This window comes from Ochotona princeps, chromosome 15 (assembly GCF_030435755.1).
Source record: "Ochotona princeps isolate mOchPri1 chromosome 15, mOchPri1.hap1, whole genome shotgun sequence".
NCBI lineage: Eukaryota > Metazoa > Chordata > Mammalia > Lagomorpha > Ochotonidae > Ochotona > Ochotona princeps.
In genome coordinates, this window is record NC_080846.1 from 15728765 (window position 1) to 15747555 (window position 18791).

Genomic DNA, 18791 nt, shown 5'->3' on the forward strand with positions numbered 1-18791 from the left:
ATGTTTGATGGAGTTATATAAAGGAAATAAGTAAAGGGTCTTAAGTAATACAAGAGCAGCCTTCAAGAGTAGTTTCTGTTTATCCTTTTATATTGCTTTGGTATTAATCTTTGTTTTTCCCAGTGTTTTTTCAGTGTGATGCACAACAAAAGAAAATCTTTGGTCTGAAAAGCACAGTTCTTTTTTTAAAGTTTTATTTATTTTTATTGGAAAGCCAGATATACAGAGAGGAGGTGAGACAGAAAGGAAGATCTTCCATCTGTTGATTTACTCCTCAAGCGGATGCAACGTTCGGAGCTTCACCAATCCAAAGCCAGGAGCCTAGCCTGGAGCTTGTTTTGGTCTCCCACGCAGGTGCAGAGTCCCAAGGCTTTGGGCCGTCCTCAACTGCTTTCCTAGATCACAAACAGGGAGTTGGATGGGAAGTGGTGTGGCCAGGAGTAGAATCAGCCCCCATATGGGATCCTGGCATGTGCAACATGAGAACTTTAGCCACTAAGCTACCACACCAAGCCCAAGCACATTTTTTTACTTGAGATTAGTTTATTTTCTTAATTATTTTTCTCTTTCAATTATCCTTGTTAAGCTTTAAATGTATTATCATAATTTTTTCAGCCTTAAAGATATATTTTGTCTCATCTTATTTTCTTTCCATGTGAGAATTTGAAATAAATCAAGCTGAGATTGTAACATTTGCTTTTGTCTTTTAAGATTTTCAGTTATTCTGCATTGTATTTTCAAGTTATATTTAGTGCATCATACAATGTAAAGGTTAAAATATTTCACTTTACTTTTGCTCAATTATAATCAACGTAAAACTAATACATATATTTTTGCCACAATGCCAGTTTATTATTGTATTTTGTGCTTAAGGAAATTAAATAAAAATTACCATCAATATTGGTGTTCCTCTTTGAAAGTGTATATTAAAAATAAATCAATGTAATTACTATTTTTAAAGATAGTCTATAGAAACTTGTCATTTAATTTCTTTTAAAAGAAGTTATATTTATAGTTTAATGAACATTAATCAAAATGTAGCATTTCATTGTTTTATCAAAAATGAGTAACACAGCACAACACTTCATTGATGGTTTTGTACCCTGCCTCTAATTCAACAACAACAAAAATAAAGCCCTCGTAGGTTTATCTGAGACAATATACAAGTTAACTGGCAGTGACTTGTCAGAGATTTGGATGTGACTGTCAGAAAGTTGGCAATTTACTTTAGATAAATAGAGGTGTGGACATATAAAAATGTATGTATTCACACTTCCTAACTGCATAGAAAGTAGAGTTGTTGAATAAACATTTCCTTTAAGAAGATTTTCTATCTCTAGCTCAGACTGTATTAGGAAACTCTGAAAATAATTTTTGCATGATGACCAGAATTTATAAAATCAATCACAATAGAAACTATTTTCCGAGATACATCTTACTTCATGATATTCTTATAAACCTATGTTAATAGAACACTTGCTTTTCCATTTAATTTTTTTAAAGCGATAGATATTGCTTAGAAGAATATTTGCTTAAAACATGGTGTCTAAAGACAGAATAAAATATAGCCTGAGAAGAAAAACATTTGTATACACGTATAACAGACTTAAGATTCATATGTTTCTGTAGAGTATATAGAATGAATTGGATTTTTGAAAATATGTAGTTTCAGGGTCCTCCTGATCCCGTAACTCTGCAGACAGCAGAGGGACCACATATCAGACCCACCCAGGATCTTCTTGATCCCTCGTAACCAGTGGTGGCGTGGGCAACCCCAGATCGTGTGCCAGGGTGCCAATGACCCTGGGCAAAGCCCTCGGGCCATGTATTTGTGCTCTCTTGGGACTTGGGGGTATGGGCTTACAAGGGACCCGGGTATGGCACAAGTAAGGGAGAGCAGGGACCTGAGGATTCACGTCTGAGTGACGAATGACTACTGAGAGACCTCCATAGACAAGGCCACTGTATATGCAGATAAGTCAGGGTGTTAAAATGGAATGGTTTGGAAGGGGAAACGGGACAACCTTTAAAGGTCAGACCAAAACACCAGTAGATGTGGGAAAGCTGAGCTGGGGTAGTTAGCAGTGCCCATCACTGAATACCACTCACTGGCACACTTTAAAGCTAGGGTTGAGGTGTCTACCTGAAAGGGCTAGATCACAGCACCCACCAGCAGGAGCTGGAACAGAGGGCAGGCTGGACACATAGAACAATTGAGCCTATATTATTCCCAAATGTCTTTATTATGTGCCCACCTCTATCTTGGAACTTACCCTAAGATGTGTAATGATCTCCTTAACAATGGCTTGATAATGAATTAGAAACAGCTGGCAATTATGGAGGTGCAAAGAGTTTATTTACTGTGCAGCCTCGAACTGCTGCAATGCATGGAACAACTCAGTCATTTTGGCTTCCCACCACATAAAGTAAAAAGTTCCTGGTTCCTGGCTTCAGATCGGTGCAGCACCGGCCATTGTGGTCACTTGGGGAGTGAATGAATGGACAGAACATCTTCCTCTCTGTTTCTCCTCCTCTCTGTATATCTGACTTTGTAATGAAAATAAGTAAATCTTTATATAAAAAAAGATGATTGCTGTATAAATCAAGAAGGCAGCTTTTTGGAGTTGTCCATTATGAACACTACATCATAGTAGTCTACATCTTCCTTCTTGCCGATTCCACATACCCTTTGAGAGCTCCAAACTCATCTGGAGCTGTTCTCCAGCATTCAGTGGGGCCTGGATCACCTGGTCTGGGTCCTTGAGCCCACCTGCATGGTGGGTGTTGGATCCATGAGCCTGCAGGTGGAAGGGAGGGTCCAACTGAGTCCTGGTTACCTGGCCTGGGTACTTGGGCCCACCTGCATGATGGATGCTGAGTCCGTGAGCCCCAGGATGAGGGGATCTAGCAGGGCCTAGGTCACCTGCCCTGGTCCTTAGGCCTAACTGCAGTGGGTGCCGAGTCCATGAGCCCTGGGGGCAGGGAGTATGGTGGGGCCTGGGTCACCTGGCTTGTGTCCTTCAGCCAGCCTGAGAAAACTCATCTTACTCAGAGGAAAATATAGACAAGTAGGTGACAGGCCCGGATACACCTGAAGGATATGGCAGTCCATTGGAGCCTGCAGAAGACATCTGTTCCATAGCATAGAAAGGAGAACAGAGTAAACTGGACAACTAGTCAGCCATATGAATACCGTGGAAAAATGGCATACACACAAGATAATGTGATTCAAGATTTTATTTAATTTCCACACCATGTTCCAACAGCATCTTATTTATATTCAGATTTTGTCGCATTATTTTGAACATTACAGAATTTTTGAAGAATATCCCTAAAAGCTCCTTTCACCTGCTGGTTCCTTAGGGTGTAAATGAAGGGGTTCAGTAAAGGGGCAATGGAAGTATTAAGCACAGCTACACCTTTAGTTAAAGTTACCCTTTCCTTTGCTGATGTCTTCAGGTACATAAAGATACAGCTCCCATAAGTAATAGAGATGACCACCATGTGTGAGGAACAGGTGGAAAAAGCCTTTGTCCTTTGTTGAGCAGAAGGGAATTTGAGGATGGTTTTGATGATGAATGTGTAGGAGAGGACCACTAACAACAGTGTGATGACAAGTGTCACAACAGCTAAGACAAAAGCCATCAGTTCTATGACACGTGTATCTGTGCATGAGAGTTGCAGGATGGGAGCGGTGTCACATAGGAAGTGATCAATGGTTTTGGAAGCACAGAAATCTAGCTGGAGTCCCAGGACTAAAGGAGGGAAGATGATAAGGAATCCAGTGACCCAGGAGCCGAGGACAAGTTGGTAGCACACTTTACTGTTCATGATGAGTGGGTAATGCAGTGGTTTACAGATGGCAACATAGCGATCATAGGACATGGCAGCCAGGAGGTAAAACTCTGTACTTCCTATTAAAAAGAAGAAGAACAATTGAGTTATACAACTATTATAGGAAATTGTTTTGTCTCCAGTTAGAATGCTTATCAGGAACCGTGGAATGCAGACTGTTGTAAAGGAAATTTCTAGGAAGGAGAAATTGCGCAGGAAGAAATACATGGGAGTCTTGAGGCGGGGATGCAGCAGGGTGAGGAGGATGATGACTAAGTTCCCCGTCAGGCTCAAGATGTAATTGAAACACAGGAACAGGAAAACCACAATCTGGAGCACAGGGTCATCTGTCAGCCCCAGTAGGATGAACTCTATTTCCTTTGACTGATTGTTCATTTTTCTTGTGTCTTGTCACATCTGTAGAACATAAAAATTAATGTCGTTATAAAAGAGGTATTTCTTCATTTTAAACAATAGAAAATCTCCATCCAGAAACTTACCTATTTGCAGAAATCAGCTTACATTTCAGTTAATTATTCAGGTTATAAAACAGAGAGACTTGGATTGCTCAACGTTAAGTCCTTCTTATTGCTTTCCAAGGGGATCATCAGTAATAAGTGTAAGTCTAAAATTTAGTGTTCATTTATTATCTGATTTTCAAAACTTAATTCTAGTAAGATATTTATGTATCTAATATTTTTGAATTTATACACTTATCCATTATCTTGATAATTTGTCACTTCAGTAACATATTGAGATGATTTTGTGCACAGCTACTTTGCTAATGGACAATTTAGGAATAAAAACAATAGTAAAGGAAATTTTTCAGTAGCAATTCTGCAAGAAAAGATGCACAGGGGTCTGAAATTGAATGTTTACCAGAGTATGCATGATGATGCAGATCATCTATGATCTTTGGTAGATGAGAAATAGGTGGATAAATAATACAACTTTCAGTTCTGGGTCGTGAGTCAAGTCAACTAGGATGAACACTGACACTCCCATGTGTTTTCTCATTGCTGTCCTCTGACTGTTACCAGCCCTGAATGGGGGGAAACAAAATAAGCCCTTTGGAAAGAGGACACTGATAACTAACATTTAAGCTAACTTAAGAGTGATAATCCAGAGGCAATAATGTAATGTGCATTCTTCTTTTAAACTTAAGACAAGTAGTTTATAATTCTTGAGTGTGATGACAGAGAAAGCTGCATATCATATAGTATAATTTTAGTAATTCTATATGAAATGTTTTATGAGAGCAATAAAATTTGGAAAAATGTACTTCCCCCCCTTTGTAACTTGCAAGAGTTGAAACAGTATATTATTTTTTTTATTTTATTACATTGTATTATGTGACACAGTTTCATAGGTACTGGAATGCCCCCCACTCCTCCCAACACCCTCCCCCCATGTTGGATTACTCCACTTTGTTACATAACCACAGTTCAAGCTCAGTTGAGATTCCCTCAGTGCAAGCATATACCAAACATAGAGTCCAGCATCTTACTGTCTGGCCTAGTTCAACAGCTTCTTAGGGAAACCCTTCCAATATACCATCAGCAAAAATTTACATCATTATGGAAATAGTTGGCATAGTAATGAGTAACCAATATGTTAAAAGTAAATGCGAGTTCTTAACCACCTTCTGTGACCACCTCATTGACATTTCAATTTTAGTTTATACACAACTTATAACATAACATACATAGCATTACATGTTTTACATAACATCATATCATCTTAAATTAAGGCAAACATGTGGTATCTAACCTTTGGGGATTGGCTCATTTCCCTTAGCATTATGGTTTCCAGTTTGGCCCATTTGGCCACAAAAAACTGCATTTTGTTTTTTTTAATAGCTGAGTAGTATTCCATGGAGTAGATGAACCATAGCTTTCTTATCCAATCCTCTGCTGATCGGCCTTTTGGCTGCTTCCATGTTTTTGCAATTACTGATTGTGCTGCTATGAACATTGGGATACATGTTGGTTTCTCATAAAACAGCTGATTTGGATATATTCCTAGGATTGCTATTGCTGGATCATACGGTATGTTGATTTTGAGTTGTTTGAATGTTCTCCATACCGATTTCCATAGAGGCTGTACCAACCTGCCTTCCCACCAGCAGTGGAGTAGGGTTCCCTTTTCTCCACAGCCTCGCCAACATGTGTTGTTGGTGCTTTTTTTCATGTGGGCCAATCTTACTGGCGTTAGGTGGTACCTCATTGATGTTTTAATTTGGGTTTCCCTTATTGCCAGGGAATTTGAGCATTTTTTCATATGCTTATTTGCCATTTGGGTTTGAAACACTATATTATTTACCTAATAAATTTAAAAGGTGTGAAGTATAATCAAAAATACAGAAATACAAAACCCACATTTGGCATTTATCACACACATCCGAAGAAACAGTCCTAGACTAGATCAATAACTAGTACTTCATCACCTTTGCAGTTTTATGCATTCTACATGTCTGTTTCTTAAGTTGCGTTTTTATGGGTAAATATGTTGCTTTTCAGATATATTTTTATAAGGCGTAGGGAACAATTTTATCTGCCTTATCTTCTAAGAATTCTCAACCCCTCACACTCCTGACAATCATCCTGGACATCACGTTCCTCTCTGTATCATTTCATGTTGAACACCTTGGTAATGTTGCTATGCAGAAAAGAGAGTTAGATTTTTGCTTTCTGTTAATGGTTTTGAAAACAGGCAATTTCTAGTAATGTGAAAACCAAAATGAAGGGTTGTAGGAATGGATCATTTAAAATTAAGTCTAGAAAATATTATAGGGAAAAATAATGGAGCAAACGCTATTGCTTATCAAGTTAGGGATCTTCTCATCCCATACTAGGAAACCTGGGATTGGGTCCTGCCTCTGTTGCCCACCCAACTTTCTGCCAATGTGTCTTGGAATCATCATAATGGCAGCCTAAGTACTTGCATTTTGATAGGGGATCCTCCTGAAAGTCCCGGCTCCTGGCTCAGCTGGGCCCTGCCTGAGCTGCTGTGGACATTTGGAGAGTGCATGAGCAGATGAAAACTTTGTCTTTCTCTCTGTTCCTCACCCCTCTGTTTCTATAGCCAAACATTTTTATTCTTTGGAAGTATAACAATACAGAAACAAATATCTGAGGAACACAAAGCTAAGTCAAACAGTTGACAACTTCTGGCATTATCCATGACAACTTACAGGAAGATAATTTGGCTTTATAGATCTTTAAGTTGATCTTATGGAACTATGAAGAGATGAGATAGAAATTAAGGGCGATGCACTAATATAAGCAGTAGAAAAGACAATGGCTTGAGCACAATTCAGCTTGAAACAATAACTCAAATTTTTCTGTTTAATTTGCCCCCCAAAAATCATAGACACATGCAAGTGTTTCACTGTCTGCATCACTGTTATTGTGAATTAACACAAATAGTAATAAAATATTTTCACTTACACAAATCATCCAAAATGGTGACATTGACACCAGCACATTTTCTAATTTGTGGACTAGAACTTTATCCTATCAAGCAACTGCTTTGTCCTGAATCATCAGTCACACATAGCACGCCTCCCTCCAACATGCATTGTAAAAAGAACAAAACAATAACAGTACCAGATTATGAAAATTGGGAACAATGGCCAACAAATGCAGTTGTATTAGGTTTTGCCAAATATTGTCACTATCACTTAAGTACCAAAAAATTTAAGTTTCAGCTCATTGTTGAACTATATTTATGACCCTTCGCCAGTATCTAGTAGTCAAAATGTGAAAAGCAGCAAAAAGACTAACCCTTCTGAAGTGTGGTAATTATATTCAATTCAACGTTCTTCACTCAGCAGCAACTTCTTACGCTGTTGAACATGGAGCACTGACACTGCCTCCACCTCCTAAAACTTCCTTCCACCCTAAATCATACGCCTAATTTCAGTGTTGTCTCACTGTTAATATTTTAACTGATTTATCACTATTCTAGGAAATGGTATCAAATTATCCACTTTTCTACAATTTATACTGATCTTATTATGTTAAGTGTTGTTGACACAGTGTGGTATGAAAATCAACTGTCTTGAAGTCATGGAGGATTTAGCTCTTCTATGACTTTGTAGAAAAATAGTCTAATAAGCGAAAAGACTTCTCATGGGAGCAGAAATCAAGAAACACCATTTCCGAAGAGATTTCTAAATTGTATGTTACACACAGCTACTGTTGCTTCTTTGAAATATGTCTCTACAGAATTCAGCATGTCCTACCATAATATTAGATTGTGTTCCACATATCCTTTTTCGAAAATTCCACAAACATAATTAAGAATTTGGAAACAAAAAGAAGAAAGCTCACTAAATATTGGTATGAAAAGTGGAGACATCCCTTTTGTATCAATTCTGAAGAAACTAAACACTAAGCAAAATAATTTAGGCAAAGAAAAACAAGCATTTGTTACTCTGTCTTCTGGGTAATGGCCATTCTAATTGGGTTGAGATGGTATCTCATTGTAGTTCCAATTTGCATTTCTCTGATGGCAAGTGATGTTGGCCTTTTTTTTTTCAAAGGTTTGTTAGCCATTTGTATGCATATATTTTTAAGATTTATTTATTTCCACCGGAAAAGCAGAATTAAAGAGAGGAAAGGAGAAACAGAGAAAAAGACCTTCTGTTCACTGGTCCACTCTGCAAGTGGCTGCAAAGGCTGGAGCCAGGAGCCAGGAGTTTTTTCCAGGTCTTGCACACAGGTGCAGGGTCCCAAGGCTTTGGGGCATCCTCTGCTGTTCTTCCAGACAACAAGCAAGGTAGCTTGATGGGAAATGGAGCAGCCAGGACACAAACCGGCACCCAAGACACCCCAAGACACCCTTGTGCAAGGCAAGGATTTAGTTGTTGAACCATCTCTCCAGGTTCAGCCATTTGTATTTTTAGCACTATTTTTTGAAGTTCTTTGCCATTTCTTAACTTGCTATAATGATCCAGTCATCCTGCTACTGTGTAAATAGCCCAAAGACTTGACACATTCTTTAAAGCGGTACCTATACCACATGGTTATAGCAGTACTGCTCACGAACATAGAATCAACCAAGGTATTCAATATCAACTGAATGAAGAGGAAAAACATGACACACATACACAAGCACACATAATGAGCTACTATTTAGCTATAGAAAGAATGACATTCTATCACTTACATCAAAATGAATGCAACTGGTATTGTGGCATTGTGGTGTACAGGTAAATGTAACTTCTCTCAAATAGAATCTAAAAGATAGTTTCTTATAATATATGGTTGTATATAATAATTATATAATATATTTTAAAAATTATTTTATTACTTTATGATACATTTCCATAGGCTCTGGGATTTTCCTTCTCCCTTCCTAAGTCCCTCCACCCACTGATTTTCCCTCTATTTTTACAATTGTATAGTCCTTCATAAACATATATAGATAAATATACACTAAGATGTATATCAGCATCAATAATTAATCCTTGCTGTTATACTTATTTAATTTATTTGAATATACAGTCATAAATTGGTAGTATTGCATAATCATAAATACCAATTTTATGCTGTTGTAATGGATCAAAGAAAGGAGTATACTGTTAATGATAGTTGCATGGTATGACACATTAAACACAGTTTATGAAACAATTTAACATTCTTCAACACTAAAAGTCTTAAAAGACGAGAAGGGCATATGAGAAACTAACCTAAGTTTGTTTAAAACACAAGGAAGTAAGATGAGAAAAAACTCTAGTGAAAAATAAGCCTACAGAACATTTTTAATGTTTTTAAAAGTAGCAAATTTAAAAACAGGGAATGTAATAAAGCATAAGAATTTGACATTTTAAAAATGTTTTGCAGACCAACTATTTAATGAAAAATAAAACTTGAAAATATAGAAGGTTAGTATCAAAGCAACAAAAGGGCATAAAAAGGAGACATTGTCTTTGAAGCCACTATTGATGTTATTTAAGACTTTTAACTCATTTCCTTTATATAACTCCATCAAACATTCACTTTTTTGACAAACTGACAACCCTGTGCATCACATTAATGAAGGCTGCTTTCACCTGTTCATTCCTCAATGTGTAGATGAAAGGGTTCAGCAGTGGGGCCACTGAGGTATTGAGCACAGAAATCCCCTTTGAAATGGACACTGTTTGTTTCACTGATGGCTTGACATACATGAAGATGCAACTGCCGTAAGACAAGGATATCACAATCATGTGAGAAGAACATGTGGAAAACGCCTTTTTCCTCTGACTGGTTGAAGACATTTTTAGAATCGTGCGGGCAATAAAAGCATATGACATTATCACCATCGCCAACGTGACTAAGAGTGTCACCAAAGCAGAGGCGAATCCCATCTTCTCCAGGGTCTGTGTGTCTGTGCAGGAGAGCTGCATGAGGGGTGTAGTGTCACAGTAGAAGTGATCAATGACATTAGAAGCACAATAGTCAAGTTTTAGGCCCAACATCACGGGCGGGAAGATGACAAAGAAACCTGCAAGCCAACAGCCGAGCACAAGCCCCACACAGACTTTGTTGCTCATGATGGTTGTGTAATGCAGGGGCTTACAGATGGCCACATAGCGGTCGTAGGACATGGCTGCCAGCAAGTAAAACTCAGATGCTCCAAGTAAGAAGGCAAAGAATACCTGGGTGAAACAGCTATTGTAGGAAATAGTCTTGTCCCCAGTGGCCATCACCACTAGCGATTTCGGGATGCATGTAGTGGTGTAGGAAATTTCTAAGAAAGAAAAATTCCGGAGGAAAAAGTACATGGGAGTTTTAAGATGAGTATCCAAGAGCGTGAGTGTGATGATGGTCAGATTGCCCATGATACTTAGCAAGTAGGTGAGAAGTAGAAAGATAAACAGCACGACCTTGAATAGTGGGTCATCAGTCAGACCTGCTAGAATGAACACTGTCAGTCGTGTGTGGTTTCCCATTATGGCCCTCTGACATTCATCAGGTCTGAATAGATGAGAAATAACAAAAACAATGTCAATAGGAAAATAATAGCAATGCGTACTATTAAAATTTAACATTAAGAGGTGTTTCAGATGGAATATTCTGATGTTCATTCATGTTTTAAAGATGACTATTTCATAAAGAAAAATGTTTTGTATGTTTACAGTGTCTGGATAAGGTCCCAAAGCCTTAACTTACAACTATACTGGACAAAAATCCATATAATTGCAATGATTTTTCACTGTTTTATGTAAAAAAGGAGGAATTTTTAAAAATCTTAAATATGTTTCTCTTAATAAATCACATTAGGAAGACACGCAGTTTTGAACCACTGCAATTTAAAAGTTTAATTGGATAGAGTTAAAGCTTTGCATCAAAACCTAATTTAAAGTGTACGTTCTGTATTTTGTGCACACACGGCCTAGCCATCATTCATGTGGTGCTAGTATACTTTTATCACTGTATTAACTAAATCAATAAGGAGTCTGATAGTGTTTTTTCTTAACCAATCTCATGATTAATGTGCTCTAATTTTTTAAATATTTATTTTTTGTTAGAAAGTCAGATATACAGAGAGGAGGAGAGACAGAGAGGAAGATCTTCCATCCACTGATTCACTCCCCAAGCGACCGCAACAGCCAGAGTTATGCCAATCTGAAGCCAGGAGCCCAAAGCTTCTTCAGGGTCTTCCATGCTGGTAGAAGATCCCAAGGCTTTGGGCCTTCCTTCACTGCTTTCCCAGGCCACAAGCAGGAACCTGGATGGGAAGCAGAGCAGCCAGGATTAGAACCAGCGCTCATATGGGATCCCAGTGCATGCAAGGTGAGGACTTTAGCTGCTGGCCTATTGTGCCAGACCAAATCCAACTTTAATGAGTAGTAATATTATACAGGAATTCATTTTGTTTGCTATCCTTAATAAGAACATTTCCACTGCTGTTTTCTCCTCCCTCATTTCAGCCTGGACCTCACAGTCACATCCGTAGGAACAGTACTGCAATGTACCTTTTTGTGTGTGTGTGCAAGCCCCCCACAGTTTCCTCTGAGGTTACAGTTCTCTGAATGGATTAGACAAAGTGAAGAAAGAAATATGGAAGCATGAGAATTATGGACTTTTGAAATAGTAACAAAGTCAGAGATGCAGAAAGATCAGTGTGAAAACAGAAAACTAGGAATGTTTATGAGCTAGAGGAAACAACGTGACTAAAGAGAGGAAGTCTCAATAATGTGAGTTCAGCATGACCTGATACGGAAGAGGACATTATCCAAAGGCATAATGAATCCCCAAAAAGTGCTGCAAAAATCAGAAATAAATGTTTTTTTATTAAAAGGATACTCAGATAACCAGGTAGCATTCCATGTAAGATATTAATCATGCCTAACTTCTCTATAAGGTTGTGCAGGTTTTCTGAGCTAGCAAATTGGATATTGGGGTTGAACATGAATAGTAATTCGGAAGGGAACTGCTTTCACGACATCTTCACCATCAAGTACATAAAACAGTTAAGTTTTTGTGTTTACACGGCTCTGTAAAAGACAGTATTTTGTATCTCCAGGACATCAGGATGATTATGAGGAAGGCACACACATACACAAAAGTAAACATTTAAAGAAAATCAAAGTTGTTTCCAGTAATAGTGAAAATTTTGGTATAGACTGCATGATATGATAGTTGCTAAGATGAGATATAGCAATAAGTTCCACAGAAAAGGAACTGCCTGAACAGAAACGAAATATAGAAACCTGTGATGCTCCTCAGCAGCAATGGACAGAGTTCTGTGATTAAAACCAGGCAGAAAGAGACTTGACAAGTTTGTAGATAAATCTTGCTAAAATTATATCTACAGGGCCCGGTGCAGTAGCCTAGTGGCTAAATTCCCCACCTTGCATGCACTGGGATCCCATATGGGTGCTAGTTCTAATCTCAGTGGCCCCATTTCCCATCCAGCTCCCTGCTTGTGCCTGGGAAGGAGGATGGCCCAAAGCCTTGGGACCCTGCACCCATGTGGGAGACCCAAAAGAGGCTCCTGGCTCCTGGCTTTGGATCAGCTCAGCTCCCACCGTTGTAGCTACCTGGAGAGTGAATCATTGGACGGAAGACCTTCCTCTCTTTTTTCTCTTCCTCTCTCTATATCTGACTTTCAAATAAAAATAAATAAAAAATTTAAAAATGTACCTACAAAATCTGCTCTCTTTATAACAATACAAAATCTTAAAAAGAAAAGCTGAAATAAATTGCACATTTATTTTGAAACCTACGTATAATTGTTCATATTACATAGGTTGACGAATACCCACCACATTCACCGGTTTCAAAATCTCTGCACCAAAATGATTATCTTTCTGTTCCATTTCTTTAAAAAGTACTTCAGTGTCCTATAAGTTAATAATATAGACACACATAGTGCCGTTTCCTTTTTCATGTGTATTCCTTGGACTTTCTGATTATTGTGAGAGAGTCTTCTATAGAATTTTCTTCATCACACAAAATACCCATTAACAAACTTTGTAGGAATCCGTGTGCCTGAAACACCTAAATAAGACTTTCATCCCGTCATATCATCCCTTAGTCAGAGTTTGACAATCACACACAACAATGACCCTTTAGCATATACTACAATAAATGACTAGAATTCACATGATCAAACCATGAGAAGTTGGCCCCCAAGTATTCAGCTATGTTAGATATCCTGAAAATCAGATCAACTTAGAGTCTAATAACTTTGCAATTCATAATCATCACTACATTGTTCATCTTCTTTCTCTACTTTTCCTAAATCAGAGTGTAAAGGTTTGGGGAGAAAAAGATTAAGTTTAACTGGTAAAATTTAACAAAGAAAGTATCTAACAGGAAGTGCTCTTTTTAACTTTAGAAATATTGCTTATGTTTATTTTTTGAGTTCAAAAGAAGCTTGACTTTAGAACATTAAAATGCAAGCATTTACCATACATGTGGAAATATCTTTTAAAATATAGACACACATAAAATAGATATTCAGACGCTACCATCTGTGCCTCAGGGATTCCCTCTTCTGTGTTGGCGGATTGCACACGCTTCCTCTCTGAGTCAGTCCCATGCTGCCCACAATCCATGCAATGGCCAACCAGGGAGTGTTTGAATTGCTGCTTCATTGCAGGCAGACTTGTGCAATAAGTTTCCCACTTCACTGTTACTTATTTCTGGATTGATTCCATGTCGAGGCATCATGCACAGTGCCACATAAAATGCATCCACGCTCGATCTAGTGGCGTTTGTATGTTTCCTTTTTTTTTTTCCTTTTTTGTACCATCGAGGAAATTATTTGAAGAACTCTCAGAAGTCTGTAAAATCCCAAGCCACTGCTTCCCAGGGGATCACCAGCTTGTATCTATACAACTGTTCTCCCCAGGCACTAAGCATTTTGCGAAGCACACTTTGTGTTTTAAGACAATCTACTACAAACTAAGACACCAGAGAGTTCAGGATGAACCACTTTTTTCTGTGGTTGCCCTCTCACATGCATTCTTGTTTTCAAATCACAGATGTGTGGAGGAGGATTTGAAAGTAATAAAAATGATTTTGTGTGGGAGTAAGTGGTTGGTGGGACTTAGGCAAAATGGTGCTTATAGCTAAGTGGATGATTAGCTTGTTATTAGTGTTGTTGGTTTGTTAAGCATTCCATGTTTCATAGGAGTTTCTGCTTCTTATCTGAAGTCTGTGACACTCTCTTGAGAATAAAAGTTTATTTCTTTTCAAAATATTTATTTATTTATTTTTGCAAGATCGAGTGGGGGAGAGACACAAACACACACACATAGATTTTTCATCCATTGGTTCATTCAAACAGTGGCCATATCAGCCAGGGTTGGGCCAGACCAAACCAAACCGGGGAGCCAGGAGCTTCATCTGGATCTCCTACATTGTTACAGGAGCTTAAGCACTTGCGCCATCTTCTACTGCTTTTATAGGCAAATTAGCAGGGAGATGGATTGGAAGTGGAGCAGCTGGGACTTGAACCAGTGTCTATATGGAATACTAAAGTGGAGGCAGTGGTTTAACCCACAAGTTCACAATGCTGACCTCTTACGTTTTCTCTAAGTAAGCACTCTTCTCTTCTTCCATAGACTAGATGATTTATTCACTTGCCCTTTCTTCAACTGTTCTTGTGATGGGACTATATGTCAATGGAGACCACTTGTGCAACTCTAATAATCACCCTTATATGAAATCAAATTTCTTTTCCTGTTTATTCATTTCTACTGCAATAATGCTGAGATGAAGGAATGGCATTTGGAATCATGAATGAATAAACACACATGACATGGCTGATCAACAGGACAAAACATATCCATGGCCCTGTCATCACTGCATTGCTATGAGCATGCAGGTACAAAAGGTTATGGAAGTGTTTAAAAACCCCAGCCTGAATGCTTAAATGAGATGGAAACAAATGTCTACTTTATTTTGTGATATTTGTCTTTCTCTCTTCTCTGCCAAAATTACATTATTGCCAAAAACCAAGAAGGGTGTGAATTTTCATCCTACTAGAGTGTCCTTGTTTAGCCCTCTGTTTCATGCAAATTTAAATAACAAGCAGAAAAGTCTGCCAGAGACAGAGGATTTCCTGACTTCCAAGCATCCAGCTGCAGATTGAAGTTCATTTTAGTTGCCCCTCTGTGAAGTCCTATAAATAGCCATGTGGAGAAGGTACCGGATGAATGCTGTCCATAAAATGCACTGGTAGCGTAAGTTGGGGGATTCCAGGGTTAATAAATTCCCAGTCTTTGTAACGGATTGATTTTAAAAGTACTTACATTTTCCCTGTTTGGCAACATCTTTCTTAGCATTCTGATAAGAAAGCAAGCACACAAATGAACAAAGAAGTCTTCCTTTGTCCATTAGAAACATGCTTGTTCAATCTGCCTAATCCTCTCTATTTTTCTACTGGTCTGTTTTCTTAGGTGAGAAGTGACTGTGTGACAAGCCGATACTCAGAACTCATCCAAGAAGTTAAAAACAAGGTTGGTGTGTGGAAATAATTGTTCATAATTTTAGACTGAGACACCCATGTCTGTAACTATAATCATGCACATTACATATTAACATTGCCTCCCATATTACCTTACAGATGACTGGTAGATCTTCGGGCACCAAGTCAGTATCTATTTTTGGAAAAGATACTGCAGTTCTTTTGTTGTTGTTGTTGTTAGATGTTTCATGGATTTTAGTTTTAGTATTTTTTAAAAATTTTTTATTTTTCAGGATATAATTCCTTAGGCTCAGGGCTTTCTCCTTCAACCTTCCCTCACCCTCTTCCCCTTAGTGTTTTCCCCACATTGTAACAATAGTTCAGTCCGTTAACAACAGTCGTGAGCCCATCATTCTTTGCAATTTAAATGTATCCTGACATTGTTGGCATAGACTGCTAGAAAGTCCAGCGTTCCAGTGACAAGATATATTTAACAATTTCATTGGGAGTCCATCTTTTATTCAGAAGTAGAGATGCATACTGCAAGCTATCCCCACTTCATGGTATACTTCCTCCATTAAACAGATGCTATAGATAAATAAATGTATACATGTTTACCTTTGTTTCTGTTGAGCTTGTATTTTGCATGAAGGCTGCCTTATATCAGAGAGAATATATGATATTTGTCCATTGGGATTGACTTATTCCACTGAGTATAATAGTCTCTACTTAGGACCATTTGGTTGCAAATGAAAATATTTCAAACTTTTTAATAGCTGAGTAGTATTCCACAGAGTAGATGTGCCATGATTTCTTTATCCACTCCTCTTTTGACAAACATCTGGGTTGTTCTCAAATCTTTGCTATTATAGGTTGTGCTGCTGTAAATATAGGAGTACAGATCCCTTTTTCATATGTAGATTTCATTTCCCTTGGGTATATTTCTAGAAGTGGCATAGCTGGGTCATATGGCATATCAATTTTCAGTGCTCTTAGGACCCTCCATGCTGACTTCCACAGTGGTTGTATTATCCCTACACTCCCCCCAACAGTGAAGCAGGGTACCTTTCTCCCCACATCTACAACAGCAGATGTTGTTAATAGAGTCCTGAATGTAGGCCAATCTCACTGACCTTAGGTGGAACACCAATGTGGTTTTCATTAATATTTCTCTGATAGCTAGGGAGCCTGAGCATTTTTTCCATATGTCTATCAGCCATTTTAATCTATTCTTTTGAAAAATGTCTGTTCATTTCCTTCACCCATTTCTTCACAGTGTTGTTTGTTTTGATGTCATTAAATTTTCTTGATTCCTTCCTTTTTCTTCCAGTTATCCTCCATGGGACATTTGTCCCATTTCATGACAGGATAGGGGTGGTTAAGCTGTCTGGTTGTGTTTTGTCAGAGGAGTAGGTAGGTGGCTGAGGGTATGTGCAGGTGCTAGAGTAGCCTCTCATTGCTTCTGCTGTCTTGGTAAGTTAGCTACTGGAGAATGATGGGTGCAACAGTCAGTTGCATTTAACGCTAATGTGGTACAATGAGATATCTGCAATAGAAACTTTCTTCTGAGGAACAGTTTCTGAAGATGAGCATCGTTAGAACTCCTCCACGTTGCACCACATGCCAGGTTTTTTCATATTTCTGCTCACACCAAATCTGGGTGCTCAATTCTTGTATTTATAGTTTCACTTTTTAATCCCCCAGTCATAACCTAATTGTACTCATAACCTAATTGTATTGAAAGGGTTAAATGAAAGACAAAGATATTTTTCTAAAAGTTAATCAAATTTGGGACAGGTGCCATGCCTCAACAGGCTAATCCTCTAAGCCTGAGTCACTGGTGTGCTATATGGGCACCAGTTAATGTCTCTGCTGCTCCACTTTCCATCCAGCTTTCTGCTTATGGCCTAGGAAAGCAGTAGAGGATGGCTCAAAGCCTTGGGACCCTGCGCCTACATGGCTGATATGGAAGAGACTCCTGGCTGCTGGATTTGTATCGACTCATTTCTGGTCGTTGCAGCCATTTGGAGAGTGAATCAGTGGCTGGCAAACTGTCTACCTCTCTCTCTTTCTGTAAATCTTCCTTTTAAATAAAAGTCAATAAAACTTTTTAAAAAGTTAACCAAACTTGAATCCATTAATCCTGTTTCTTAATCTGTGTCCTATTGCTCTTAACAGGATACCTGAAGCTGAGTAAAATTAAGGAAATAAGTTTATTTTGACGCTGGAAAGTCAAGCTTGAGTAACTACATCTCGTGAAGTTTGCATGCTACTTCAATTCTTAACAGAAAGTGCAAGGACAAGCAGGCGGCTGTACAACAGAGAAGTGAACTGACCCATTACTCAGAAAACATTTGTCTTTGGGTCCAGCACAGTAGCCTAGTAGCTCAAGTCCTCACCTTGCATGTGCCCAGCTCCCATATGGGTATTGGTTCTAACCCCAGCAGCCCTGCTTCCCATCCAGCTCCCTGCTTGTGGCCTGGGAAACCAGTGCTGGATGGCCCAGAGCCTTGAGACCCTGCATCCGCGTGGGAGACCTGGAAGAGACTCCGGGCTCCTGGCTTCGGACAGGCTCAGCTCCGACCATAGCTGCCGCTTGGGGAGTGAATCATTGGATGGAAGATCTTCCTCTCTGTCTCTCCTCCTCTCTGTATTTCTGACTTTCCAACTAAAAAATAAAAAATAAATCTTAAAAAAGACCCATTTATCTCTCTTATAGACTTTGCCCCATGACTCAAAAATCTGCTACCTCTCAAAAGATACAGAAAAGAGATTTGTTAAAATGCAACATAGCTTTGTGATGCAAATTTTAGCCAAATGTATTATAGGATGAAATGCTCCTGTGTAATAAGGATACATACAAGAAGCCAAATGCTTGCATCATGTTGAACATTAAGACTTTAAATGCATAACAAGAGAAAATCATTCATTCTCACCACTTTTATTCAACATAGCATTGATATACTAGTTACAGGAATTGGCCAATAGAAAGAAACAAACTCTAACTGCTTGCACATGACATTGCGTACAGAAAACCCCAGATTCCA

The 18791-nt window shown here is 38.5% G+C and overlaps 2 protein-coding genes across 2 annotated transcripts; both read right to left on the minus strand.

Moving 5' to 3' along the window:
- Positions 1-3270: 3270 nt before the first annotated feature.
- LOC101531360 (olfactory receptor 6C6-like) lies at positions 3271-4230 on the minus strand. Its single transcript, XM_004589791.4, has one exon. It carries the CDS (start codon positions 4228-4230, stop codon positions 3271-3273), a length of 960 nt encoding a protein of 319 aa, XP_004589848.4.
- A 5605-nt stretch (positions 4231-9835) lies between these two features.
- On the minus strand, positions 9836-10774 carry LOC101532463 (olfactory receptor 6C74-like). The gene has a single exon (XM_004589628.2). It carries the CDS (start codon positions 10772-10774, stop codon positions 9836-9838), a length of 939 nt encoding a protein of 312 aa, XP_004589685.2.
- Positions 10775-18791: the final 8017 nt, after the last annotated feature.